The sequence below is a fragment of the Oratosquilla oratoria genome, chromosome 32 (genome assembly GCF_046742065.1).
Source record: "Oratosquilla oratoria isolate Oo_2021 chromosome 32, ASM4674206v1, whole genome shotgun sequence".
Taxonomy (NCBI): Eukaryota; Metazoa; Arthropoda; class Malacostraca; order Stomatopoda; family Squillidae; genus Oratosquilla; species Oratosquilla oratoria.
In genome coordinates, this window is record NC_134808.1 from 11,472,748 (window position 1) to 11,500,697 (window position 27,950).

Genomic DNA, 27,950 nt, shown 5'->3' on the forward strand with positions numbered 1-27,950 from the left:
ACAGGACAAGAACAAGGCAGTCATAGATTTTCCATGCCCTACTTCTGTAGAACATATATGTTCATTTCTTGGTCTGTCAGATTTTTACAGACATTACATTCAAGGTTATACTAGCATAGCAGCACCTTTAACCTCATTAAGAAGGACACACCCTTCATTTGGACTATTGACCAAGAGAAAGCCTTTAATGACTTAAAGCCTTAACCATGGTACATGTCCTTGACTTCCCAAACCACAAGCTTCCTTTCACAATTTACACTGATGCATCCTACACAGGACTTTGGACAATCCTCATGCAACACCAAGGCAGAAAATTCAGACCAATTGCCTATGCGAGTCGCACACTCAACAAACACAAGCGAAATTACTCTGTCACAGACATTGAAGCATTAGCATTCTTCTACGCATTCAAACATTTCAAAGAGATCATCCTCAGTTACGAGATACACATATACACAGATCATCAACCAATCTTACACCTCTTCAAAGGCAAAAACTTATCTGGAAAACTTGCCCACTGGTTCCATACCATACAAGAGTTCATGCTCACCTTTCACTTTATTCAAGGAAAAGCGAATCTAGTTGCAGATGCTCTCAGTCACATTGTGACTATCACTCAGAATCCTCTTTCAGTAAACCTTACAGAAGTGTGCATTGCTGCAGTGCAGAAATCAGACCCTCTTTGGAAATGTGTCATATACATCCTCAAATCTGCAGACACAACTGACACTGAAAACTTTCCTCCTGATATCAACAATTACACATTAGTGGATGACATTCTGTATCACAAAGCAACACTAACAAACATGAACCTAACAGATCAGTGTTTCAACTAGTATAGTCCCCACAGACCTCATCCCAGAAGTTTTAAAGCTTATACACGATTCACCTTTTGCTGCACACCCTGGCAAGGATAAATGTGTTTCACAAGCCAGGTTGCACTATTTCTGGTTAACCATAAGGAAGGATATACACATTTACATTGACGCTTGCCACACTTGCACAATTCACAAAGGTCATATCAGCACTCATATTCCTATCCAAACTTATCCTACACCTTCTAAACCATTTGACACAGTCACTCATGATCCTCTCAAGTTACCACTTACACACACCGGAAACCATTATCTCCTTGTGTCAACCATTTCTCACAATTCTGTATTCTTTCATCCCTACCAGACAAAACAGCACAACCCGTAGCAAAAACACTCATTGACAAAGTCATATGCCCCTTCACTACACCCAAAACTCTGCTTTCAGACAATGGGACTGAATTCAACGATGAGATTCTTTCGCAAGTGTGTAAATACTTTCAAATCAAGAAATACAACACTACTGCTTATCACCCTAGTTCAGATGGCTAAGTTGAATGCCAGAATAGAAAGATTCTCAATGTTTGACAACATTTGGTTCTGATCTTCATCCATCTTGGGATTAATATGTCCTCATGATTCAAGCTTGCATAAATAGTTCCATTGATAAGTCAATATCGGAATCTCCTCATTTTATCCTCTGACTCAGACAAACGGCTCCCTTATGATCTTCATTCAGAATTACTTCCCATTTACAACTTCAATGATTATGTAAAGGTTAAAGTAGCAGATTTCAATAATTTGTTCAAAAGAATACATAATACTCTTAATCTCACTAAGGACAAAATAGTCTGCTCATGGTTTACACTCTTAACTACACCCCAACCTTGAAGTTCTCCCCTAAATTCTCTGGACCCTCTCATATCATTGGACATGAATCAAAGAGCAAAGTTATAGAACTCAGTTTGCACAATCTTACGGAGACTCTTGCATAAAGACCATATCAAACTTGTGCCCCGCAGCCTCGACACAGAGACCATTCCTTAATCCTCTCAACCAAAACCTCCAGTTCCCCTTCCCTGCTATAATCTCAATCTTAGAAATCAAGCAACAAGTTCATATAATGTATATTCTTGCCTAGGTGAATGGAAACAATATCTACTTTCCGCATGTTCATACTATTGTTCATACCATTAAGCATATTTCCTTATATTCATGAATATTTTAGTTACCACCATTCTTACACCATTTTGTGAATATGTCTTCATGCCCAGGTCCTGCAATCAGGCCTGGCTTGCCTTGTGTTTTGTTTTCTATCTCCGTAGCACCGATATCACTGGGGTCAGTGATAGTAGCGAACTGAGCCATGTTATAGTCAACATTTGCAACACTTTGATGACTTGCACATCTTCGTAGCTGGGTCTCCCTTTGATACTGGCATGCACACGTGCGCACACACAAATATGCTACAAGATGTGGTTTCAGTGAAGGCTATGAATCTCCCCAGGGACTTCTGGACCAAGCTAACCAACGTTTCTTGACTACACCCTTTTGAAAACAAAAGATTCTTGGCATCTCAGGTTAAATCTCTATCTTGAACAATAGCCCACCTGTGTCTCTTGGATCAGCCACCTGCATCAGCTAACGTCTCAACCGACAGCGACCCAATTTCTCAATATTCTTCATTGGCAACCCTTGTAAATATTTTGTATATGTATATGTTTCTGGCTACCCTCTAAGCTTTCCTGGGGGCTTGCCATGTATGTAGTAGATAGAAAAAGAACAGAACAAAAACAAAACCAAGAACTCGGTATGAGTTTCTCTTCACCACCAATTCAAATGTAGAGAACACAATATTCTACATATTTTATAAATTTAGTATTGTGATGCATCATCATACATCAGGCAATCTGATGTGTGCATGAATATTTGACTCATATTGAAGACGTTAAACAGTTTGCTCAAAGTATCTCTCTACCTTCTACCCTTTTCCTCTCTCACCACCTGGCCTCCACTCTTAATTTACCACCACTCTGATATTCCACCACTCACCTAAGAACATGGATATCCAGAACTCTTTCTACTCTTCCTGGATACCACAACATAATCTGTTGATGCCTTAGCAACCACCTTTGCATCTACCACCCTCACCCATGTGCACTTATGCTTAACTTTTTTCCTAAACACTGTGTTAGCTATCATTAACTCTCTAAACACATCTCCACCATTAGCTCTCCACTATGATTTTTACCTGGTATTCCACACTCCCAACAGCTTCATCTGGTTCATCCCCTACTTTAGCATTGAGGTCTCCCAGTAGCACTACATTCCACTCCATGCACTCATTCAAGTCTGTCCAAAAATCCTCCCTTTCCTCTACAATCTTCTCACTACCAGGCCCATATGCACTTACAAAGGACCACATCTCCCCTCTCAGTTTCACCTTCATCTATAGTAACCTTGAAACCTCCTTCCACTCCACCACATGCTTACCTATCTCCTCACTAGTAGAGCCACCCTTTCACCTTCCTTGTCCTCTCCTCACTCCCAACACCCTCCCCATACACTCCCACTCAAAATCATCCCTCCCTTTCAACTTAGTTTCACTTAATCCCAACACATCCATCTTCCTTCTCATGAACATACTGCCTATCTCTTTCCTTTTATTCTTATCTGTACCACATCCATGCATATTAAAAGACCCAAACCTTAGGGTTTGGTTGGAAAACTCCTCCCAGACCCTCATATACCTTGACTTCTCATAGGAATGTACCCAGGGTTAAAGAGAGCAGGATACCTAGTCCCACACTCTGTCCCATTTTAGCTGCCTTTATGAGCCGAGTGGGAAGACTTGGCGGCAGTATTCTTTCTTCCCTCTACCACAGGGGTGAGGTGAAAATAGAAATATATACTCAAAGAGGTGGTACAGGACAGTATTAAGAGGGGTGTGTGACATCATATCAGAGGGACAGTTGCAGTACAGTAAAGTAACATAATTACTCAATGAGTAGAGATTTCCTCTACATAAGGAAGGTAGCCAAAAAGAAAAAGGCATAAAGACCATTCCCACCCATTCCATCCCTAATACACTCCACTCCCCTCCACCCTCCCTCCCATCTTGGCACCTCCTGGATGACGGGCCACCCCCGCATCCTGTCCACCGCGCAGGGTCAGAAGCAGTGTCGCAAGACACAGTACATCCACAGCAAGGCCGCTTCATTAAATCGGCGACCCCCCTCCCTCTCCGCCCTCTCATGCAGAAAAAGAGAAGACGGGGAGAAATCCCTTTGGGCTGTGTCAAATTTTTCTCACACATACCACCTCACCCCCCATCCCCCCATTCATTCCACCTCATGCATCACAACATCATCCATATACAACCATTCTCCATTCACCCCTGTCTTCTGTCCTCTCTCGTCCTTCCTCAACAGACACTCCCCTCTCCCCCCAAAGCCCCCCTCACCCCATCCATCCACCTCATCCCAGGCTGCCCCCTCATGCTCACTCCCTCCACATCTGCCTTCCATACCTCTTTTACTAGTCTTTCTTCACTCATTCTTTCCATGTGTCCAAACCACCCCAATACTCCTCCATCCACCCCACCTTCCACCTCCCCCACCACCCCCCGTCCTCCTCCTCACCTCCTCACTTCTCACTCCATCCAGCCCAACAACCCCCATCATCCTTCTCAGACACCTCATCTCAAACACATTCAAACTCCTCTCTTCCTCTCTTATGCTCCATGTTTCTGCCCCATACAGTGCTGTTGGCACAATCACTCCTTCATACAATCGCCTCTTAGCATCCATTCCCAAATGTCTTTTCCTCATTACACTTTTCAATCCACCAAGGCATTTACTCGCCTCTCCCAATCTACACTCCACCTCCACTCCACCCCCTCCTCCCACATTCGCACCTAAGTGCCCAAAACTCTCCACCTCCTCCAGTCGCTCTCCCCCAGTGCTCACTTCCAGTCCGCTGCCACCCCCACCCCCTGTACATCTCATCACCCCACTCCTACCCACACTTATCTTCAACCTTCCTCTTTCACACACTCCCAAACTCTATCACCAACCTCCTCAATCCCTCCTCCTATCCTGCTACCAGTGCAGTGTCGTCTGCAAACAACAACTGGCTCACCTCCCACTTTTCTCCATCTTCTTTAGACATCTCCAATCCCTGACCCACCACCCTTGCACTTACCTCTCGCACCACTCCATCCATGTATAAGTTTAACCACTTCCATATGGTGATGCCTGCATAGGTGTCATGAGGAGCAAGTGGGTACGCGATGATGCTGACGTCGGCGTCTTGATTATATTTATTGTAGTCGTACCTGCGTGACCCTCATTCTCTCTAAACTGGCTTCATCATATTTTCTATGGTTATCAAAATTCACGGGTGAAAGAGAACGAGCGATTGAACAGTGCCTTTATTTTTTATAATGCGATTATTATGACCTTCCTGCCCTAAATCCACACTGCTCCTTACCAATCACTCCCTCTGTTCCTCTCTTAATCCTCTCAATCAAGATCCTACCAGAAGCCTTCCCTACTACACTTAACAAGCTAATCCCTCTGAAACTACTACATTCACACTTGTCCCCTTTTCCCATGTAAAGTGGAACTACAGAGGCACTCCTCCAGTCCTCCGCCACTCTACCCTCTCTCCAGCAAACATTAAAAAACCTCACCAGCCAGTCCACCATCACTGTACTTCCTTTTTTTTTAGACATTCTGCATGGCATTTCCTCTGCATGGAGATTTCCTCTAACATAGATAAAATGATATTAGGCTCTGGTCTGTAGGGGTGCCCCATATATTCTGTAAAGTATTGATTGCATGCTACTGGACAAATGATACCACACATCAATGACTTGATGGAAGAATTGATAGATCTAAAAATAAATTATAGACTTTTGCACAAAGAAATAAATTTATGTAGAACTAATGAGGAAATAATCAGAGTTGAATGATCTAAAAAGTGAACTAAGTATGATTAAAAGAGAAAACGAAAGAAAGGAAAACGAGGATAGAAACAAATTGAAGAACTGAAGAAAGAGGTCAAAGAACAAATACCAGCAGTGACTGAAAAAGTGGGAAAATCAATCAAAGAGACAGATCTCCTTCAAATAAAAAAAATAGTGGAAACAGGAATGTGAAAATAAAAAAAATCTCTTTCAAAGAAATAGTACAACAACAGGTAGAGGAGAATGCAAAAGAAACAGTAATTAAGGTAATCAAAGAAAAGGAAAACTGGGTGAGAGACACAGTGAATAAAAAGAAATGCATTGTGGTTTATGGTATCAAAGAAAAACATAATGTATACAAATAACAGAAAAAGAAGAAAAAGAAATTGTGAAGGAAATATTGAGAGCGGTTCAGGACAAGGGTCAAGAGTTCGATAAGGAAATCAGCAAAGTGCATAGAATGGGCACATACTCTAAAGAAAAACACTATAGGCCAATGAAAATCAAACTAAGGACTCAAATGATAGCTGAAGAGATACGATTGAAAGTAGCAAAACTAGCTAACAGTGAAAATTACAAAAATGTGTGGGTATAAAAGAAAATGAGCAATGAGGAAATTGAGAAAGATAAGGCACTTAAACATGAAGATAATAAAAAAAAATGAGAGAAGAACAGAGACTTTTTTTGAGAGAGAGTACTGGATCTGAGGCTGAGAAAATTGTACATCAGAAAAAAAAAAGGAAACAAAAAAGAGAAGAAAAGTGAAAATTAAAAGTGGCATACACAAACATGGATGGTATGATTTCTGGAATAGATGAACTAAAGGACTATTTGTTAATAAAGAAACCAGACATAATGGGAATTGTGGAGACAAAATTGAAAGGGTCATCATCAAGTATGGTGGGACAAGGTCTATACAACCATTTGGCGAAAAATAGAATGGGTAAATGGGGGAGGAGTCATGTTATTGACTAGAAAAGGCTTAAATGTGACAAAGATAACAGAAGGAAAAGATAATGTGGAAATGATTATGATTGAAGTTGTAAAAAGTAATATGAAAATAGAAAATTTATAGTAGTATATGAGCCCCCATATAGTAGTATATGTGTGAGTAAATTTTGACGCAGCCCGAAGGGATTTCTCCCCGTCCTCTCCTTATATGCAAGGGGGGACGGAGAGGGGGGGTCGCCGATTAAATGAAGCGGCCTTGCTGTGGATGTGCTGTGTCTTGTGACACTGCTTCTGACCCAGGGCGGTGGGCAGGGTGCATGGATGACCCGTCATCCAGGAGGTGCTCAGATGAGAGGGAGGGTGGGAGGGGTGTGGAGTGTATTTAGGGATGAAATGGGTGGGAGTGTTTTTATGCCTTTCCCTTTTTGGCTACCTCCCTTGTAAGGGGGAAAAAGCCTTGGTATATGTATGTATGTATGTATATATGTGCCCCCAAAAACTTAGCCTTGGTCTGATAGTTATCATTCCAATTACTGGAAGGCATAAGTAATGCATTATCTGAGTTACTGATAGATGGAGGAAACAGTAATTTTGGGTGACTATAACACAAAGGAAATAAATTGGGAAGAAATGACAGTAAAAGGTGGAGAGGAACTCTGGGCCACTCTACTGGATATGACCACTGACTATACATTGACTCAATGGGTCATGGAAAATATCAGATATAGAAACAATGAAGAACTGTTGAGACTAGACTTAATATTCACATCTGAGCCTGAAATTGTGGATAAAATGAATTACAGACACCAATTGGGAAGAGTGACCACATACTAGTTTGAGCTTAAAGAACAAAATTATGTGAGAAGAAATGAGAAGCAAAGAAGGAAGATTAATGTACAACAAAATGGACTTTGCAAAACTTAGAAAAAAAAATTCAAAACTCTTACTAGGAAAATTTTTCAAATGAAGAAACAAAGATAGAAGAGAAATGGAACATGTTCAAAGAAAAATACAAGGAGGAAGAAAATACAGGATAAAGGACAAAATTTCAATAAAGAAATTGATGAAATCCATAGGATAGGCAAATATTCAAAAGAAAAACAACATAGACCGCTGAAAATAAAACTAAGAACTCAAATGATGGCAGAGGAGATATTGAAAGTGGTTAAATTGGCAAATAGCAAGAAATTCAAATATAAATGGAAACAAAAGGAAATGAGTGATGAGGAAAAAGAGAAAGACAAAGCTCTCAGAATTTAAGCCAATGACAGAAATGAGAAAAGAACAGGTTTTTTTTAAGTGCTGGACTTGAGACTGAAAAAATGGTACATCAAAAAAATGGAAACTCAAACCAAAAATTAAAGGATAATATGAAACTAAAAGTGGCATACACACATATCAATGACATGATCTCTGGAATCAATTAACTAAATGACTATATAGAAATAGAAAAACCTGACATCACGGGTATTGTGGAGACGAAACTGAAAGGAACTATATCAACAAGTATAGTGGGACAAGAACTATACAACCACTGGGTGAAAAATAGAACAGACAAGCAGGTAGGAGGTGTCATGATATTGATCAAAAAGGGTCTAAGTGTGACAAAAATTAAGGCCAAGGCAATGAAGAATTAATTATGATCAAAATTGTAAACAAAAACATGAAAAGCAGAAAATTTGTAGCAGTGTATGTACCACCAAAGACACAGGCTTGGTCGGATAGTGAACATTCTAAATTACTGGAAGACAATGAATGTGCTAAATGAGTTTCTGAAAGAGGATGGAAACATAGTAATCATGAGCAATTTTAATACATACATACATACATACCAAAGGCTTCTTCCCCCTTACATGGTGGGGTAGCCAAAAAGAAAAAGGCATAGAAATCACTCCCACCCATTTCATTTCCCATATATTCCACTCCCCTCCACCGTCCTCCCTCCCACCCTATCTTGGCACCTCCTGGATGACGGGTCATCCCTGCATCCTGTCCACTGCCCTGGGTCAGAAGCAGTGTCGCAAGACACAGCACATCCACAGCAAGGCCGCTTCATAGATTCGGTTACCCCACCTCTCTGTCCCCTCATGCAGGAAAGGAGAAGACGGGGGAGAAATCCCTTCGGGCTGCGTCAAATTTTTTCTCATACATACTTCCTCACCCCCCATCTCCCACCCACTCCCCCTCATGCATCACAGCATCATCTATACACAACCCTTCTCCATTCACCCCTATCTTCTGTCCTCTCCCGTCCTTCCTCTACAGACATTCCTCTCTTTTGTAAAGCCCCTCTCACCCCATCCATCCATCTCATCCTAGGACGCCCCCTCATATTCACTCCTTCCACCTCCGCCTTCCACACTTCTTTTACTAATCTGTCTTCACTCATTCTTTCCATGTGTCCAAACCATCCTAATACTCTTTCATCAACCCTATCTCCCAGCTCCCTTTCCACCCCTGTTCTCCTCCTCACTTCCTCATTTCCAACTCTATCTTGCCTAGTAACCCCTATCATACTTCTCAGACATTTCATCTCAAACACATTCAAACTCCTTCTCTCTTCCTCTCTCATGTTCCATGTTTCTGCCCCATACATTGCTGTTAGCACAATCACTCCATATAACCTCCTCTTAGCATCCATTCCCAGATGTCTATTTCTCATTACACTTTTTAATCCACCAAGGCATTTACTCGTTTCTCTCAATCTACATTCTACCTCCACCCCCACTCCTCCCTTTCCTGTCACATTTGCACCCAAGTATCTGAAACTATCCACTTCCTTCAGTTTCTCACCCTTAGTACTCACTTCCAGCCTACTGTCACTCTCTCCCCTTGTACATCTTGTCACCTTACTTTTGCCCACATTTATCTTCAGCTTCCTTCTTTCACACACCTTCTCAAACTCTGTCACTAACTTCCTCAATCTCTCCTCTGATCCTGCTACAAGCACAGTGTCGTCAGCAAACAACAGCTGGCTCACCTCCCACTTTTCTCCATTTTCTTTAATCATCTCCAACCCCTGACCCATTACCCTTGCATTCACCTCTTGCACCACCACATCCATGTAAAGATTGAACAGCCAGGGCGACATAACACATCCCTGACGAAGTCCCACCTTTACCTCGAACCATTCACTCTCTCCATTTCTAATCCTAATGCAAGCTCTACTACTCTCATAAAAACTCTTGACTGCTGTTAACAGCTTTCCTCCTATCCCATATATCTGCAGTACCTCCCACAATGCCTTCCTGTCTACCCTGTTGTAAGCCTTTTCCAGTTCCATAAAAGCCCAAAAACATCCTTACCTTTTCCTATAGCTTTCTCACACATCTGTCTTACCACAAAAGTCTGATCTACACATCCCCTACCTGTCCTAAAACCACACTGTTCCTCATCAATTACTCCCTCTGTTCCTCTCCTAATCCTCTCAATCAAGACCCTCCCATAAGCCTTCCCAACTACAGTCAACAAGCTAATCCCTCTGAAACTACTACATTCACACTTGTCCCCCTTTCCTTTGTAAAGTGGAACTATACAGGCAAAGGATATAATCTGGGAAGAAATGATAGTAAAAGGGGGATCATTGGAGCAATATTCTACTAGATATGACCTTTGAATACACCCTAACACAATGGGTTAAGGAAAATACTAGATACAGAAACAATGAGGAACTGTCAAATCTAGACTTAATATTAACTTCTGAACCAGATATTGTGAACAAAATGGAGTATAAAACACCAATTGGAAAGAGTGACCATATACTAATAGAGATTGAATTAAAAGAACAGAAAAATGTAGGTAGGAATGATAAGCATAGAGAAGGAAGATTAATGTACAACAAAACGGATTTTGAAAAACTAAGAAAAAATTTCCAAAACACTCACTGGGACAAATTCTCTAAAGAGGAAACAAAGATGGAAGACAAATGGAATATATTCAAAGAAAAGTACAAGGAAGGAATTGACAAATATGTACCAAAAAAGAAACAAAAAGAGATTAATATAAAGTGTTGGTATAACAAAAGGTCTTGCGACACTGCTTCTGACCCAGGGCAGTGGACAATGTGCAGGGATGACCCGTCATCCAGGAGGTGCTAAGATAAGAGGGAGGGTGGAGGGGTGTGGAGTGTATTCAGGGATGGAATAGGTGGGAATAATTTTATGTCTTTTCCTTTTTGGCTGCCTCCCTTGTAAGGGGGAAAAAGCCTTGGTGTATGTATGTATGTATAACAAAACGTGCAGTGAGGCTAGAGACAGAAGAGACAAAGCCTGGAAAAGATGGAAAAAAAAAAAAACATCCAAATGGCAAACACATATAAAACTTAGGAATGAATATGTGAATATACGCAGGAAAGAAAAAAGAAATTATGAAAAAGATATTATAGACAAATGTAAGGATCAACCGAAACTTTTACAGATATATAAATGAAAAACTAAAGGATAAACATGAAATAGTGAAATTGTGTGAAGGAGATAAAGAATATATATATGAACACAGAAATGGCAGAAGTCATGATCAGACATTTCAGGTCAGTTTTTAAATTGAGAGCATCATAATTTTGGGAGGATGGAAAACAAGAAAGATCACCCAAATTGAAAGAAATAAAGGTAACACAAAAAGAAATAAGAGATCAAATAAAAAACCTAGATGTCAGGAAATCGCATGGACCAGACAGAATTGCAAATTGGATACTGAAAGGGTGTATAGATGAATTGACAGACAAACTATACAAGATAATACTCCTCACTCAAAAAATGAAAGGTACTGCAAGATTAGAAAGATGCAAACATAGTACCAATATATAAATGAGGAAATAGGGAAGATCCTACAAATTTTAGACCGGTATCCCTTACAAGCACAGTAGCAAAAAATATGTGAAAAAGTCATCAGAAATAAATAGATGAAACACTTGGAAGAAAATAAAATAGTAAACCCTAAACAATCTGGCTTTAGAAGTGGAAGATCATGTATCACAAACCTAATTTCCTTTTACTCGAGATTAATTGAGACAATACTGGTACAAGAAAGAGATGGCTGGGTGGATTGCGCCTTCTTGGATTTGCTGAAGGCATTCGATAAGGTACCACATAAAGAAATTAATAAGAAAAATTGAAATAATAGGAGGAATACAAGGCAAGCTGCTGGAATGGATGAAATATTTCTTAATTGGAAGAAAAATGAGTGGTACTTAGAGACAAGAATTCGAACTGGGAGGATGTGAAAAGTGGCGTCCCACAGGGGTCTGTTTTGGCTCCTTTAATTTTGCCATATATATAAATGATATGGATGAAGGAGTAAACTGTTGTATGAACTTTGCTGACAATGCCAAATTACTCATGAGAGTAAGAACAGAAGAAGATTGCATGTCGTTACAAGAAGACCTAGACAAAATATGGGAATGGAGTTGGAAAAGTGAGATGAATTTCAACATTAAAAAATGTAGTACAACCACTCCTCATTTAACGACGACAATTGGGACCAGCACGCCGTCGTTAACCGAATTGGTTGTTAAGCGAAAGTGTATACATACGTACATGTACTGTATGTACAATGTCCAGCAATACATGTATCTTTATTTTTGTGTATTTTCCCTCTTTTATACAGTACATTAAAGCTTTATTTACTGTTTATTTACGGTGGTTAGGTTCCTGAAATTACCGTATATGACCAAATCCGCGTATGCTGACATTCCATATTGAATACCGGGGTATTTTTTTAGTTTTGACCATGGGCGCAATATAGCAATAGAAAATTAATTATTAATTTTGTAAATTAAAATGTATCAACGTAATATGCAATTTTGTGGGTGGAAATGAAAGTAAAAAATATCATGCTACAAGAAAATATGCTAATGAACGAAGTCGGTAGCATAGGATTGGGACGCCATCTTGTCGTCTGCCAACGTCTCTCACGGCGACGACAACGAGGATGAGCCGGATGACATTTAATTTGCAGGTAATGATTTATCAAACACAGGTCAGGTTAGTTTAGTTTAGGTTAGACGAATTCATCATCCTTTTATTTCTTCGACATCGGCATCTATCATAACAAACATGGTGTACCATTCGTCCGACATGACTTCGTTACTTACGAAATTTGTTTTAGCACGTTTTTTTTTTTTATTTCCGCTCACAAAATTGCATATTACTTTGATACATTATAATTTACAAAATTAATAATTAATTTTCTATTGCTATATTGCGCCCATGGTCGAAACTAAAAATTTACCATTACCGGTATATACTGTACCCCCAGGTAGTTTTTGCAGCTTGCAGGATGGTAATATAGACCTAAGCTTTAGAACACTTTACCTCACAGCTAATATCCACCGTACAAGTTCAAGAATTTGAGTCATACTGAAGTGGTTAAATATGTGTGGTGTGCCGTGTGATACAAATGATAGTAAAAGGGAAGATATAGACAGTATATTTGAGGAAGAGAGAAGGAGTTTGAATGTGTTTGAGATGAGGTGTATGAGAAGTATGATAGGGGTTACTAGGCTGGATAGAGTGAGAAATAAGGAGGTGAGGAGGAGAACAAGGGTGGAAATGGAGTTGGGAGATAGCGTGGATGAAAGAGTATTGAGATGGTTTGGACACATGGAAAGAATGAGTAAAGAAAGACTAAAAGAGGTGTGGAAGGAGTGAACATGAGGAGGTGACCTAGGATGAGATGGATGGATGGGGTAAAAGGGGCTTTGGGGAAGAGGGGAATGTCTGTTGAGGAAGGATGGGAAAGGACAGAAGATAGGGTGAGTGGAGAATAGTTGTATATGGATGATGATGTGATCCATGAGATGGAATGGGGGGTGGGGTTGGGGGTGAGAGAGTATGTGTGAGAAAAAATTTGATGCAGCCTGAAGGGATTTCTCCCTGTCTTCTCCTTTTCGGCATGAGGGGACAGGGGGGGGGGATCGCCAATTTAACGAAGTGGCCTTGCTGTGGATGTGCTGTGTCTTGCAACACTGCTTCTGACCCAGGGCAGTGGACAAGATGCAGAGATGACCCATCATCCAGGAGGTGCCAAGATAAGAGGGAGGGAAGAGGGTGGAGGGGAGTGGAGTGTGATGGGGATGGAATGGGTGGGAGTGGTTTTTATGCCTTTGTTTTTTGGCTACCTCCCTTATAAGAGGGAAAAAAGCCTTTGGTATATGTATGTATGTAGAATAGAAAGGGGAAAATGCTAGCATCATATATAAGCCATTTTGCCTCTTTAGAACAAGTGCACTAAAAACCATATTTCCATACTGATGAGGTGTGGCATTTACCCCTTTCTATTTTAGACTCCTCATTTGTGAAAAGGAAGAGGGACATGATAGCATTAAGTGATTTTGAGTTTAGGAATGAGGTGGGGAGAGTGTCAGGAGTGATTAGTGGGCATGGGAGGGAAGGTGTAACTGCTGGTAAGCAATGAGATAGGAAAGTACATGGTGGAGTGGAAGTATCTTCAAGTTAATGTGAGTAAAGGTGAAAATTGGATTGGATATGTGGGCTTTTGTGAGTGTATATTTGGACCTGGTAGATGAGTATAGAGGTAAATGAGAGTTTTTAATAGATTTAAATGAGTGTATAGAGAGTTTTGGGAGGGAGTCAATGTATAGTAAACACAGTGTTTAAGAAGAGAGTCAAGTATAAATATATATAGGAAAGGGTGGTGGATGGAAAAGTGTTTGATAGAGCATTAATATATTATGTAGTGGTATCAAAAGGGAGGATAGGAAGAGTTCTGGATGCCTATTTTCTTAGGGGAGAAAGTGTGGGGGAGTGTCACATCAGTTTTTGAAAGAAAGGAAATTGAGACTGGAGGATAAGTGGAGAAAGAAGAAAAGGGTGGAAAGTAGAAATATGCTTAGAGTAAATAATTTGAATGAGAAGGAATACCAGAAGCAGAAAGAAGTGTGGGAGGTGGTGAGGGATAGAGTAGAGGTGGAAGTAGAAGAGAAATGGGTTTATTTTGAGGAGGAAGTGACAAAGTGTGCAAAGATGGTATGTGGAACAAAGAGGTTGGGAGGGAATGGAAGGATGTGGAGTGAGTGGTGTAATGATGAGGTGAAGATAGTAGAAGAGAAGAAACACTTCTGGATGGAAAAGTGTTGCAAGTGGAGTTCCTCAGGGTTCCGTTCTTGGGCCACTTCTATTCATAGTATATATAAATGATATAGACCATGGACTAAAATCTACTGTTTCCAAATTTGCTGATGATACAAAACTGTGCGGAGTGGCAAATGATCACTCAAACCAATTAGATATTCAAGAAGATTTAGATCAATTACAGCAATGGTCTGAAAAGTGGCTAATGAAATTTAACACAAGTAAATGCAAGGTAATGCACATAGGTAAAAATAACAGTAAGTACGATTAAAAGTTATTTGGTAATTTGTTAACAAAAGTGGATAGTGAAAAAGATCTCGGCATAATTATCAGTAACGACCTCAAATCATCCAAGCAGTGTATTTCAGCCTCTGAGAAAGCAAATAAGATTCTGGGACTGATTGCGTGATCTTTTGATTTCAAAAGTCCATCACTCATTAACAAGCTATATAAATCGTTAGTTCGTCCACATTTGGAATATGCTGTTTCCTTATGGTCACCGAATCTCATTAAAGACATTGACAGACTGGAAAAAGTACAACGGCGAGCCACAAAACTGATTCCAAATATCAAAAATAAATCATACGAAAATCGACTAAAACACATGAATCTGTTTTCCCTAAAAAAGCGTAGACTCAGAGGTGACTTGATACAGGTCTTTAAGATTTTAAAGGGAATTGACAACATCAAAAGTGACAAAATTTTCACATTGAATGAGAATCAGACAAGAAACAATGGTCTCAAACTATCCGGAAATAGATTCAATTTGGAAGTAGGTAGAAACAACTTTGCCAACCGTGTAGTAAATGAATGGAATAAACTTCCTGCACAGGTAGTGCAATGTAGTTCAGTTCGAAGCTTTAAGAATCAGGTAGATAAATACCTAAGTAAGATGCTGTAATGATTATAATTTATCTTATATTATTTGCTTTTGTTTTGTCATCATTTGTCTGTCTGATTTTCATTTATTATTAGTTATATGTCAATTTATTATTATTTACTATTTACCTGTTTGTTTATTATTTAACTATACCTATGCATTTATCTATGTATTTTGTTATTTACATTATTATAGTTTTTATTTATTGTTTTATTATTAATATGATTTTTTTTTTTTGCATCTGACCTAGATATGGATCAAAAGGTCTCCTGTTGGCATGCTCCGCCTTTGTAATCCTTTGTAAACAAGCACATGTAGATTGGTTGTAAAGGAGGACTTGGGAAGCATATGAGAGGTATAAGAAAAAGAGAGAAGCAATATGTAAGATAAAAGTGGCAAAAAGGAGAGCAAATATAAAATGGGGTAGGAGTGTCATGAATCTTGGTGTGTTCTTATCTAGGGCTCCTATTTGGCCATGTAGGTGAAGGATAGAGTAGAGGTGGAAGTAGAAGAGGAATGGGTTTAATTTGAGGAGGAAATGACAAAGTGTGCAAAGCTGGTATGTGGAACAAAGAGGTTTGGAGGGAATGGAAGGACATGGAGTGAGTGGTGGAATGATGAGGTGAAGATAATAGTAGAAGAGAAAAAATAAGTACATGTAGATTGGTTGTAAAGGAGGACTTGGGAAACATATGAAGGGTACAAGAAAAAGAGAGATGCAATATGTAAGATAAAAGTGGCAAAAAGGAGAGCAGATATAAAATGGGGTAGTAGTGTCATGAATGTTGGTGTGTTCTTATCAAGGGCTCCTATTTGGCCATGTAGGAGGTTTATAGAATTCACTCATTCGACTAATAGTTATCCTTTTTATGATTTTACATCTTTGACAGGAAGAAATAAAGGCTGTGTACAAAAATAAACCCTTTATTACTTATTTTACTATCTCCATGAAGAATGGGTAAATGAGGAGTAAGAGCATGCATGGGTTTCACCAATTAAGTAGAGCATACGCAAGTGCCATGCATGGGTACCATAAGGTGACTATTTCCTAATTATCATATTTGCCTGAACTCACATCTGAGCTCATGTTTTATTGTGTGAGCATGGCTTACAAAAGTCATTGCAAACCTATCTAAATTTTCTTCTTGTTTTCTGCAGTCTTGAATTTTGGCACTGCTTCATGTCTTCCTTCCATCCATCTGTGTTCTTCTGCACGTCCTATGTTTGACCTGTGTTGGCATGAAGACACATGCGTCCCTCTGTTTTTGGTTGGAAGATACTTGTGTCCTTTTTCTTTTGACCTGGATTTAAACTTGTTTCTTCTTTCTACAATCATATCAACTATACTACACAAACTACACACATCATATATCTTCACATATCCCCCCCCTCCACGGGAATTATTTTTAAGTCTGTGAAGCAAGACTTAAACAATTTGTGTCAGGGTGTGACAATGCATCAGCCACCACATTTAATTTTCCAGGTATGTGCTTAAATCATATCCCTGGAGTGCTAGTGCCCTATCTGGCTAGTCTATCATTCTTACATTCTCATTTTAAGATTAATTTCAGTGGATTATGGTCACTCAAAACTACTACCTTACCATCTAAAAAGATCTTAAATTTGTGAATGATATGAGGCTGAGAGCCTTCTTTTCTGTTGTTGAGTACCATTTTTGATACTCTTTGAGAATCTTTGACATAAAGCAGATGGGTGTTATGACACCATCTTTCTCATGTGCTATTGTGGAACCTATGGCTACATTACTGGTATCAAAATAAAAAGAAAGTCTTATCATAATTAGGAGCTATCAAGACAGGACAGGCAGACAAGAGGTTTTTACATTCCACAATGGCTACATCTCCACCTTCATCCCACCCGAAATAACTACAAGAGCATGTGTGTTAAGGGAGCAGCTACCTCTGCTAGATTTGGACAATACCTATGATAGAATCCCAACATACCCATAAATCTTCTGATACCTCATCTTGTCTTTGGGACATTATAGTTTACAATGTCCACTGTAGCTTCTAATGGTGTAATGCAGTTCTGCCAAACTTGATGTCCTAGGCACTTGATAAAAGTAAACCTTCCAGTACCGTCATATGATCCTCCCATATGTCTGCAAAAACAGTGATGTCATTTGAGTACACCTTGACACCTGGCAATCCATTGATTAGCCAATCGACAAGGTGCTGGAAAGATGTTTTATTTTTCATGCTGAATGGGGTAACTTTTTACTGAAAGTGGCCATGTGGGTGTAATGGTGATATCCCTTTTGCATATCAGTTTTGGAGAGGAATTTAGCTGTTGCAACTTCTTCAATCGAGTCATCTGTCCTAGGGAGAGGGTAAAGGTCCACCTTCATGACAACATTCACCTTCGTACAGTCAACACATAAATGCCACTCACCTCTGGGCTTGGGTACTAGCACAGCTGGCAAAGCCCAAGGGCTGTCGCCTTGTTCCTCCTTCTAAGGTAATGTCGTGAGTGATGACTTGGGTAATGGTGGGGCATGAGGAGAATATCTTGGCATATCTACAGAGGAGTGTTCAAACCTCTTCACGCATGTCCCCTCCAAGTGATGACAGAGCTCCCTCTAATGTCTCACTCATATCTGACCTGTCTAGATCATGAAAGAAGTTAAAATCCACAATATCTAAATCAAAATTACCATCAACTTGTCCTTTCTTGATCACACAATTTTCTTCTGGAATATGTGTAATGTTGATGTTTATGTTTACCTGTTGCATTCCCAATCTCCTGTTAGGATTACCTTCTTTGTAATTGCCTCTTCTCTCCAGCACCCTGAATGGTCTTTCTTATTTTGGATGTAGTAAAGTAAGCTGTGGTGACAAAATTATAATGCACTCTCCAATGTTGAATTCTCTCCTAACTTTTTTCCTGTCATAGTATCCTTAGTGATTTCATGGGATTTTTCTAAATTCTTCTTGACTAATTCCCTAATCTTCTTCAGTTTTTCAAAGTTAGTACCAACAAACTTCAAGTATGGAGATTCACCATCAGATCCTGTTGAGAGCATTTACTCATATAAAGAGGCAAGGTGTTCTTGTGGGGCTTTACTGAACATTAAGTAAAAAGGAGAAAATCCTAAACCCTCATGCTTAGTTATGCTAGTGGCATACAATAACAAATCCATGCCTTCATCCCAGTCCTTCTCAAACTCAAAAACCAATGCTCTAATCATCCATTTGTGGATTCTGTGAACCCCCTCAAGAGTTCCTTGGCTCTGTTGGTTGAATGTTAATGGAACCACATTCCATATGTTGAAGCCTTCCATAGTTCCCTTGAATGTCCCATTTAAAAAGTTTGTGCATCTGTCACTTTGAATTTCCTAAGGCATGCCCATCTTGCTTAAATTTTATGCAGTCAGTGTAACTGTAGTGGCATCCCTGAAGACTGGAGTCACTTAGTATTCTTTTATGATTTGAGAGCGATATGATGATGATATGGTTTAACGTCACAAACTCCCCCCCATCAGGAGGCTAGGATGGTGCCCCCTTACTAAGGACTTTGTAGCATGGAATTTGATGAACCATGCCCTTGGTCCAATTTTGTCGGTGGCAGGGTTCGAACTGCCATCCCCTCGACCTTCGCTGCAAGTAACGATGCCCTAACCTGCTCGGCCAGCGAGAGTGAATAAAAAAAGAAAAAAAAAGTTGCTTACTCATAACTTCTGCTGTCCCTCCTTTCTCTATGACTTTACCTATTCATCTATGTTGGCCCCAGGGATTGAAGTGTTGGAATTATCGGTACTGTAATTGTGGTATGATACTTGTTTTAATTTCCCATGCAGGTTTACATGGATCAACTATTCTTAGTTCAGCCCTGCAGGCTGCCGTTAAGGAGCCTCATGATTACAGTCCCAAGAAGGTGCTCATCTTAACAAAACTTTCTCGATATGAATTTGAAAAGAGAAGACATCCAGACTTGACAGAAAGGCAGCTTGAGAAATGTTTGCAAAATAGAGGTTCAGACTACAATATGTTATTATATCATCATTATATACATAAAGTAAGTTGCCAGAAGAAATTCTTGATATTAGTAGATTTAAGCAATTTAATTTTTCATATAAAGTATGTGCTAATATAGTTTATTTGATCTCTTTCAGGGTGTTGAAAATACTGTAAACAGTGTGTTAACTGCGTCTGGCATAGAAACCAAAATTGTCTACCGCTTTGACTACACTGATGAAAATATAGGTTGGGCAGATGCTGTTGTTACTACAGGAGGGGATGGAACATTTCTTCTGGCAGCATCCAGGATCAAAAATAGCCTTAAGCCAGTCATTGGATTTAACTCAGATCCAATGAGGTCAAAAGGACATCTGTGCCTTCCACAGAAATATTCTGTAGAAGTCAAAGAAGCTGTTGATAAGCTTTTGAAGGTGTGAACATGCATGTACATCAGTATATCTGTGTATATTCATTAATACTACCTTGTAAATTCTATACTTAACAATAACTTTAGTGGTGGCCTGCCATTAAACAAAACCCCATTATTTTGGGATTCTTTTTTGATGTCCATATACCCTTCAACACCTCCCCTCCCATGAAAAAAATATCACAGGAAAAGTGAATAAGAAACTGAATGTGTTTAGAACAGTTATAGGGTCAGCAGAAGGAACTCATCATGGTGTATACATATTTCATTCATATCACACTAAACTACTTACCAAATTTATTCATAGCATTGTCTTCTACCAGCTGAATGAAACAGTATGGCATTAGTCAGAATAAAAGAACAAGTAATACTTGGTACAGGAGTTAATTGAGATCATCTTAACCCCGTCTCTATGTAAAAGGTTATGTGCAGTTGAGCAATATTGACTAGCAGTAGCCACAATAAAAGAATTAAGAGGTGCCCAGTTTGGCAAAAGTTAAAAGTAATATTGTACTACATGAAAACATCCCCGTCTGGGGTATTGGCTGCATGTTATTGTGGCAAAGTAGCATGCAGTTGATACTTTAGGGTCTATATGGGGTGCCCCTACAGACCAGAGCCACACATCATTTTGTGATAGAGGAGGACTCTGTTCATAGAGAAATTATGACACTTTTTATTATACTGCGACTGTTCCTCCGTTATGCTGTCCCCCAATCCCTTGTTACTGTCCTTTAACATTTTTCTGAATATTAATTTTCTTTTTTTGCCTACTCTGTGGTGGAGGAAAAGAATGCTGCCACCAAATCTTCCCACTTGAGTCGTACGAGGCAACAAAAAAACGGGAAAGGGGATAGGACTAGGAATCTTGCTACCTGTAGCCCCACAGGGGACGTTACTAAAAAACGTAAAGGCATAAGAGGGTCTAGGAGTTTTCCAACCAGTACCCTAAGGTTTGGGTATTTTAATGTGCGTGGATGTGGTACAGATGAGAGTAAAAGGGAAGAGATAGGCAGTATGTTTGTGAGAAGAAAGATGGATGTGTTGGCATTGAGTGAAACTAAGTTGAAAGGGATGGGCGAGTGTGAGTTGGGGAGTGTAGCTGGGAGGTTCTCAGGAGTGAAGAGAGGATGAGGGAGAGAAGGGGTGGCTATACTAGTAAGAGATATGTAAGCATGTAGTGGAGTGGAAGGATGTTTCTTCAAGGTTAATGTGGATGAAGGTGAAGTTGGGGAGATGTGGGTTTTTGTAAGTGCGTATGGGCCTGGTAGTGAGAAGAGCGTAGAAGAAAGGGAGTCTTTTTGGATGGTTTTAAATGAGTGCATAGAGGGATTAGGGAGAAATGTCAATGTAGTTGTATTGGGAGACCTAAATGCTAGGGTAGGAAATGAACCAATAGATGGAGTGATTAGGAAGTACAGTCATCCCTCGGTATTTGTGGGGGATACATTCTCAAAACCCCCGTGAATGGCTAAAACCGCGAATACTCTTTTTGAGAAAACCATTGAAAATCTATAGAATGTCATTACCAAAACTCGCACTCTCATGCTTCATTCTAGCCACACTTCTCTACTAACAGTTGAAACATGCTTTAAATGTCTTCCACTTATAATAAATTCACTTCTCGTATATCAGGGATTAACAAGTATGATTTAATAACATTTAATAAACTAAGAATAATACAATATGGCCCATAATAGGGCCATTCACTCACCAACTTCATATCTCGTATTTCTTACCCTCCTTCTTTGTTGCTAAAATCCAAGTTTTAATGAATGGCATAAAAGGAAATACTTCAGAGACAAATATCAACAACAAAACATGGCATAAAAGGAAATACTTCAGAGACAAATATCAACAACAAAACATTTATTAACCAATAAATAATTGCATCACTCCAGCTGACTACTTCACCACTGCTGTTGTTTTCGACTTCTTGTCCTCTAGCTTCTCTGTGCATGGCTATGTAGGAATGTGTAGGCCACTTCTGGCAAATTTAATATTTTTATTCTAAAGTATCATACACAATAGTCAGCAGTGACGCCTGGCCCGGCGCACGCAGTCAGCAGTCAACCACGACCAATGATTGGTTGATAGGCCACACCCACTGTGTCGACACACTAGCACTCCGAGTGATACATTTGAACATAGGTCTAGTTTTTTGCTATTTTCGGACAAGCTATTGCTGCTTTTGGGGAAAATTTGGTACTGATCACCAGGAAACTAATGAATAAACAGCTATAGAAAAAATAATTATTCTGTGATTATTCACCTTATAATTATTTACCTTGAAGAACACATGTGAACTGAGTGGTGGGTCATGCTGCCCACAGCCCACGCTGGTAGCATGGGCTGCAGGATGCATTAGTGGCCTTCCAGTGCATCAAAATTAATTTTTTCTTTCATTTTTTTTTTTTTCAATTGAAATCCGTGAAGTCAAAACTGCAGATAAAAAACCCACGAATAACAAGGGATGACTGTATGGAGTTCCAGAAAAAAATTATAGTGGAGAGTTGATGGTGGAGATGTGTCTCGAAAGAGAGTTGATGATAGCAAATACAGTGTTTAGGAAGAAAGTCAAGCATAAGTACACCGGAGAGAGGGTGGTGGATGGAAGGGTGGCAGATAGAGCATTAATGAACTATATAGTGGTAACCAGGAGTATAGTAGGAACAGTTAAGGATGTACAAGTTCTAAGTGGGGGAATATCAGATCATTTTTTGGTGGAAGGCAAGTTGAGGGTGGAGAAAGAGGAAAAGGGCAGAAGGTAGGGAGGTACTTAGAGTGAACTGCTTAAATGAGAAAGAAAAGGAAAAGAAATATAAGAAGAAGCTGAGAGAGGAGTTGGAGGGAGTGAAGGATAGAGTAGAACTAGGAGTGGAGGAGGAATGGGGATGGTTCAAGGAGGGAGTCATAAGGTGTGCAAAGATGGTGTGTGGAACAAGGAGGAAATATAAGGAAGGGTAGTGAGTGGTGAGATGAGGAAGCAAAGAAGGGTGTAGAAAAGAAGAAGCAGGCTTTCATAGATTGGTTACAAATTAGGACGAGAAAATTGTATGAGAGGTACAAAGTAAAGAGAAGAGAAGTAAAGTATAAGATAAAGGAGGCAAAGAGAAGAGCAGATGTGAAATGGGGTAAGAGTATGACAGAAAATTTTGAAAGTAATAAAAAATGTTTTGGAAAGAAATTGAAAGAGGAAGAGGAGGCGAATCAAATAGAGAAGAAAAGGTAAAAGGTGCAGAAGGAGAGATGATAATGGAAGAGAAGGCAGTGAAAGGAAGGTGGGCAGAATATTTTAGGGGGTTGCTAAACATGAAGAAGGATAGGGAGGGAAAGGTAGTTGCAGTGGGAAACGCTAAGAAAATGAATGTGGTGAGTGAGGAAAAAGGAGGAGAAATAAGGAAAGAAGAAATGAAAGCAGCTGTTAAGATGATGAGAGCAGGTAAGGCACCTGGGTTGGATGGATGCCATGTAGAATGTCTGAAAAAAGGAGGTACATTTATGATGGACTGGCTGGTGTTTAATGTTTGTATAAGAGAGGGTAGAGTGCTGGAGGACTGGGGGAGTGTCTGTATAGTTCTACTTTACAAGTGTGAGTGTAGTAGTTTGAGAGGGATTAGCTTGTTAAGTGTAGTTGGGAGGGCCTTGATTGAGAGGATTAAGATAGGAACAGAGGGAGTAATTGGTGAGGAACAGTGTGGGCTTAGGACAGGTAGGGGTTGTGTAGATCAGATTTTTGTGATAAAACAGATATATGAGAAAACTATAGGAAAAGTTAAGAATTTTTGGGGGGCTTTTATGGATTTGGAAAAGGCTTACGATAGGGTTGACAGTAAGGCAGTGTGGGAGGTTTTGCAGATATATGGGATAGAAGGAAAGCTGTTAAGAGCAGTCAAGAGTTTTTACAAGAGTAGTAGAACCTGTTTTAGGATTAGAAATGGAGTGAGTGGTTTGAGGTAAAGGTGGGACTTCATCAGGGATGTGTTATGTCACCCAGACTGTTCAATTTATACATGGATGGGTTGGTGCTAGAGGTGAATGCAAGGGTAGTGGGTCAGGGATTGGAGATAGTTAAAGAAAATGGAGAAAAGTGGGAGATAAGGCACTTGTTGTTTGCTGACGACACAGCACTTGTAGCAGGATCAGAGGAGGGATTGAGGAAGTTAGTGACAGAGTTTGGGAAAGTGTGTTAAAGAAGGAAGGTGAAGATAAATGTGGGTAAAAGTAAGGTGGTGAGATGTACAAGGGGAGAGAATAGCAGCAGGCTGGAAGTGAGTATTAAGGGAGAGAGACTGGAGGAAGTGGATAGTTTTAGGTACTTGGGTGCGAATGTGGCAGGAAAGGAAGGAGTGGAGGTGGAGGTAGAATGTAGATGGAATGGATGGTAAGAGGAGATTGTATGAATGAGTGATTGTGCCAACAGCACTGTATGAAGTAGAAACATGGAACATAAGAGAGGAAGAAAGAAGGAGTTTGAATGTGTTTGAGATGAAATGCCTGAGAAGTATGATAGGGGTTACTAGGCTAGATAGAGTGAGAAATGAGGAGGTGAGAAGGAGAACAGGGATGGAAAGGGAGTTGGGAGATAGGGTTGAAAGAGTATTAGGATGGTTTGGACACATGGAAATAATGAGCAAAGAAAGATTAGTAAAAGAGCTATGGAAGGCAGATGTGGAAGGAGTGAACATGAGGGTATCCTCGGATGAGATGGATGGATGGGGTAAAAGGGGCATTGGGAAAGAGGGCAATGTCTGTTGAGGAAGGACATGAGAGAACAGAAGATAAGGGTGAATGGAGAAGGGTTGTGTATGGATGATGCTGTGATGCATGAGGGGGAGTGGGTGGGGGATGGGGGGTGAGGGAGTATGTATGAGAAATAAATTGACACAGCCCAAAGGGATATCTCCCCACTTCTCCTTTTCTGCATGAGGAGGCGGAGAGGGGGGTCGCCAAATTAATGAAGCGGCTTTGATGTGGATGTGCTGTGTTTTGCGACACTGCTTCTGACCCAGGGCAGTGGAGAAGATGCAGGGATGACCTGTCATCCAGGAGGTGCCAAGATAAGAGGGAGGGAAGAGGGTAGAGGAGAGTGTAGTATGTAGGGGATGGAATGGGTGGAAGTGGTTTCTATGCCTTTGTCTTTTGGCTACCTCTTGTGTAACAGGGAAAAAAGCCTTTGGTATATGTATGTATGAAAACATTCATACACTGTTTATATTCAGAGACCAAGATCCCTTGGAACAACACATGAGAATAATTGGAATGCACTTTTGTGCAAGAGCCCTTGAGCCTTCACATCTTCAGAAAAGAAGGGTCCGTAAAGAGATTTGATCTTATAACTATTACTGAATCCTGGATCAATATGGCTGATAGATTTTTCCCTCCGTAAAATTGAGATAGAAGGATGTGTTTTTTCACAAGGACAGGGTTGGCAGGAGTTGGGGCAGAGTAGCACTTTTCATTAAAAACACAATAAACTGTATTATCAACAATTCAATTAAGGAAGAGGACAGTACAGAATCTATTTGGGTGGAGATTATAGGCAAGAATAAGAAACTTATTATTGGCATCCTACGTAGACCTAACCTCGGCATTGAGCAGACTAATACATGAAATTCGCAGGGTGTCCATGTACAAAAATTTTGTGATTATGGGAGATTTTAATTATAGAAACATTGGGAAATTTTAGTATGAGATCAGGAAGCAAAAATTTCTTAGATGTGGTGCAGGATAATTTCCTAAAACAAATGATTACCAATCCTATGAGGGGAGAGAATATTCTGGACTTATTTTTAACTAATAATGAGCACCTAATAAGGAACATAAAAATGGGAGATAGTTTAGGCTCTAGTAATCATTAAGAAATAAGATTTAATATTATTTGGGAAGAATTAACATTCAAGTTCTGGATTTCAGGAGAACCAATTTTGACAAGATTAGAGTCTATATAAGACATTTGATCACTTACAGGACCAATCCAGGGGGCTGTGATAGAGTAAGATACACAATCAGTCCAGATTTAATTAGGGTGGTCAGGGAGGTCACAGAGGGTATGCGTATCTTGGGTCAGGTCACTTGTGGGTGTGGGGTCAACAGCCAGGTCAGGGATTTGGATGAAATGTATAGTAACCTAACAGAATTAATTCTAAAAGCACAAAATAAATTTATTTCCCTCAAGTCACAATTTTCGTGGATTACAGCGACGATTGAGTACCTGTGTTGTATTAGTAGGGAAGGGGAAAGCTCGCATTGTAGTGGCCAGGTGAAGAAAAAGGAAAAGGGGAGACATTATTGAGGAAAATGGAAGAAAATGAGAAAGGGGACAAACGGGTTCTAGACGTCAGAAGGGGCATCAACAAAAGGTGTGCAGATCACACAAAGTAGAATAGGGGAGCAGAGGTATTAAGAGTAGAAATATAGATAATAACAGCTCAATGGAAAGAGAAGATAATTACTTTTATGGATTTAATAAGGGAGGAGGTGACAACCACCCCTGACTAGTAAGTCTAGAGGAGAAACTAAAAAAATGAACAAAGTATGGGAGGTTAGGTTTAACCAATTAAGGGGGTACGCGACACCTGGAGGTCATTTTCTAAAATATTTAGAGTAAAGAGCTGAAACTTCTCAGGTAAATAGGTATCCATATTGCCTACATTTTAGGTGAAGCAGAATGATGTATGTACACATGTACACATGTACACATGTACGTATACCAGTAGCGACATTTAAAAGTGCACAGCACCATAATACGTGGACCAATTTGTTTTATATTTTGGCTATGATTAGTCAGTAGGCACACCTAGGGCCGGTCATTGAGTAATTGAACAATTTCCCTTATACTTTTGTATACAGGCATTTCAATTTTAATGGCTGGCAAAAATCGTGAAAAATAAAATTGTTTTGCTCTTGTTTCCATTATTACTCTGAACTCTTTCATCCTATTCAAAATATTCAAACGATCGGCCCTAGCAGTTACTAAAAGTAATATTTCCTGTAAGTTTCATCTAAATCTAATGTATATTAGATTTTTTATGATTAAAAAAAAGTAGAAAAATATCGAACGGAGATATGGCAACTTGAAATATGAATATATCTGTAACTTGCTTATAGTTTCACCAATTTGACTGATTTTTTCATGGCTTAATTCTTATTATATAATAAGTAAGTACAGTAAAAATTATCAACATATTTTAATTATAAGTACTTTAAATACTGAAAAACTAAAGTATAAGTATGTCACAGTAGTGACGACGCACAGACGACAACATCATATAATTTGCTTTTTTGCACCTTTGGCGGTTTCTTCATATGAAACCTCTCTGCTGGGGGTCTTCAGGGTATCTAAATCATTGGAAAGAGGTTTATTTTCCAGTAGTGGGCGCCTTCTCTTTCCTCATCAGATTCCCCTCGCCAATCTATGTTGGTAGGGCACCCCCTCCAGCATCATATGATGTCCCTTCTTCTTTCTTCTTCCTGTATAGCCTTGATCTTTTTCCTCTTGCTTTCTTCTTTGGATTTAATCTTCCTCTTTGAATTGTTTAGTCTAATGTTGTCCTTTACCTCTGTCACCGTCACAGAGGTGCAGGTGAGGGCGGTGGTGGAGTGAGAGGTGGTGAGATCTTTAGTCGTCTTTGACTGCTTGCCATCTTTAACTGCTGTTTTTTGTCATTGTGATGTTCTTTTGTTCTTTTTGCTACCCATGATGACTATACTAAAGAGTAATATGTACTAGCTAAAGTAATAGATTGCAATGAGAGCTCATGAGACATGCGTAGTTCCTTTTTCAGAGCTAGCCGGTAACTAACGCTTAGTTTCGCACAAAGTTGGCGAAATATTCTCCCTCC

At 39.7% G+C, this 27,950-nt stretch overlaps 1 protein-coding gene across 2 annotated transcripts in view; it reads left to right on the top strand.

The window, feature by feature from the left end:
• Nadk2 (NAD kinase 2, mitochondrial) overlaps positions 1 to 27,950 on the top strand; it is a 186,670-nt gene that overhangs the window by 38,449 nt on the left and 120,271 nt on the right. For both annotated transcript variants that reach the window (XM_076213805.1, XM_076213806.1), the window contains 2 exons: positions 19,520 to 19,737; positions 19,835 to 20,110. In XM_076213805.1, the coding sequence (XP_076069920.1) occupies positions 19,520 to 19,737; positions 19,835 to 20,110 (494 nt within the window). The remainder of the gene's footprint in view (positions 1 to 19,519; positions 19,738 to 19,834; positions 20,111 to 27,950) is intronic.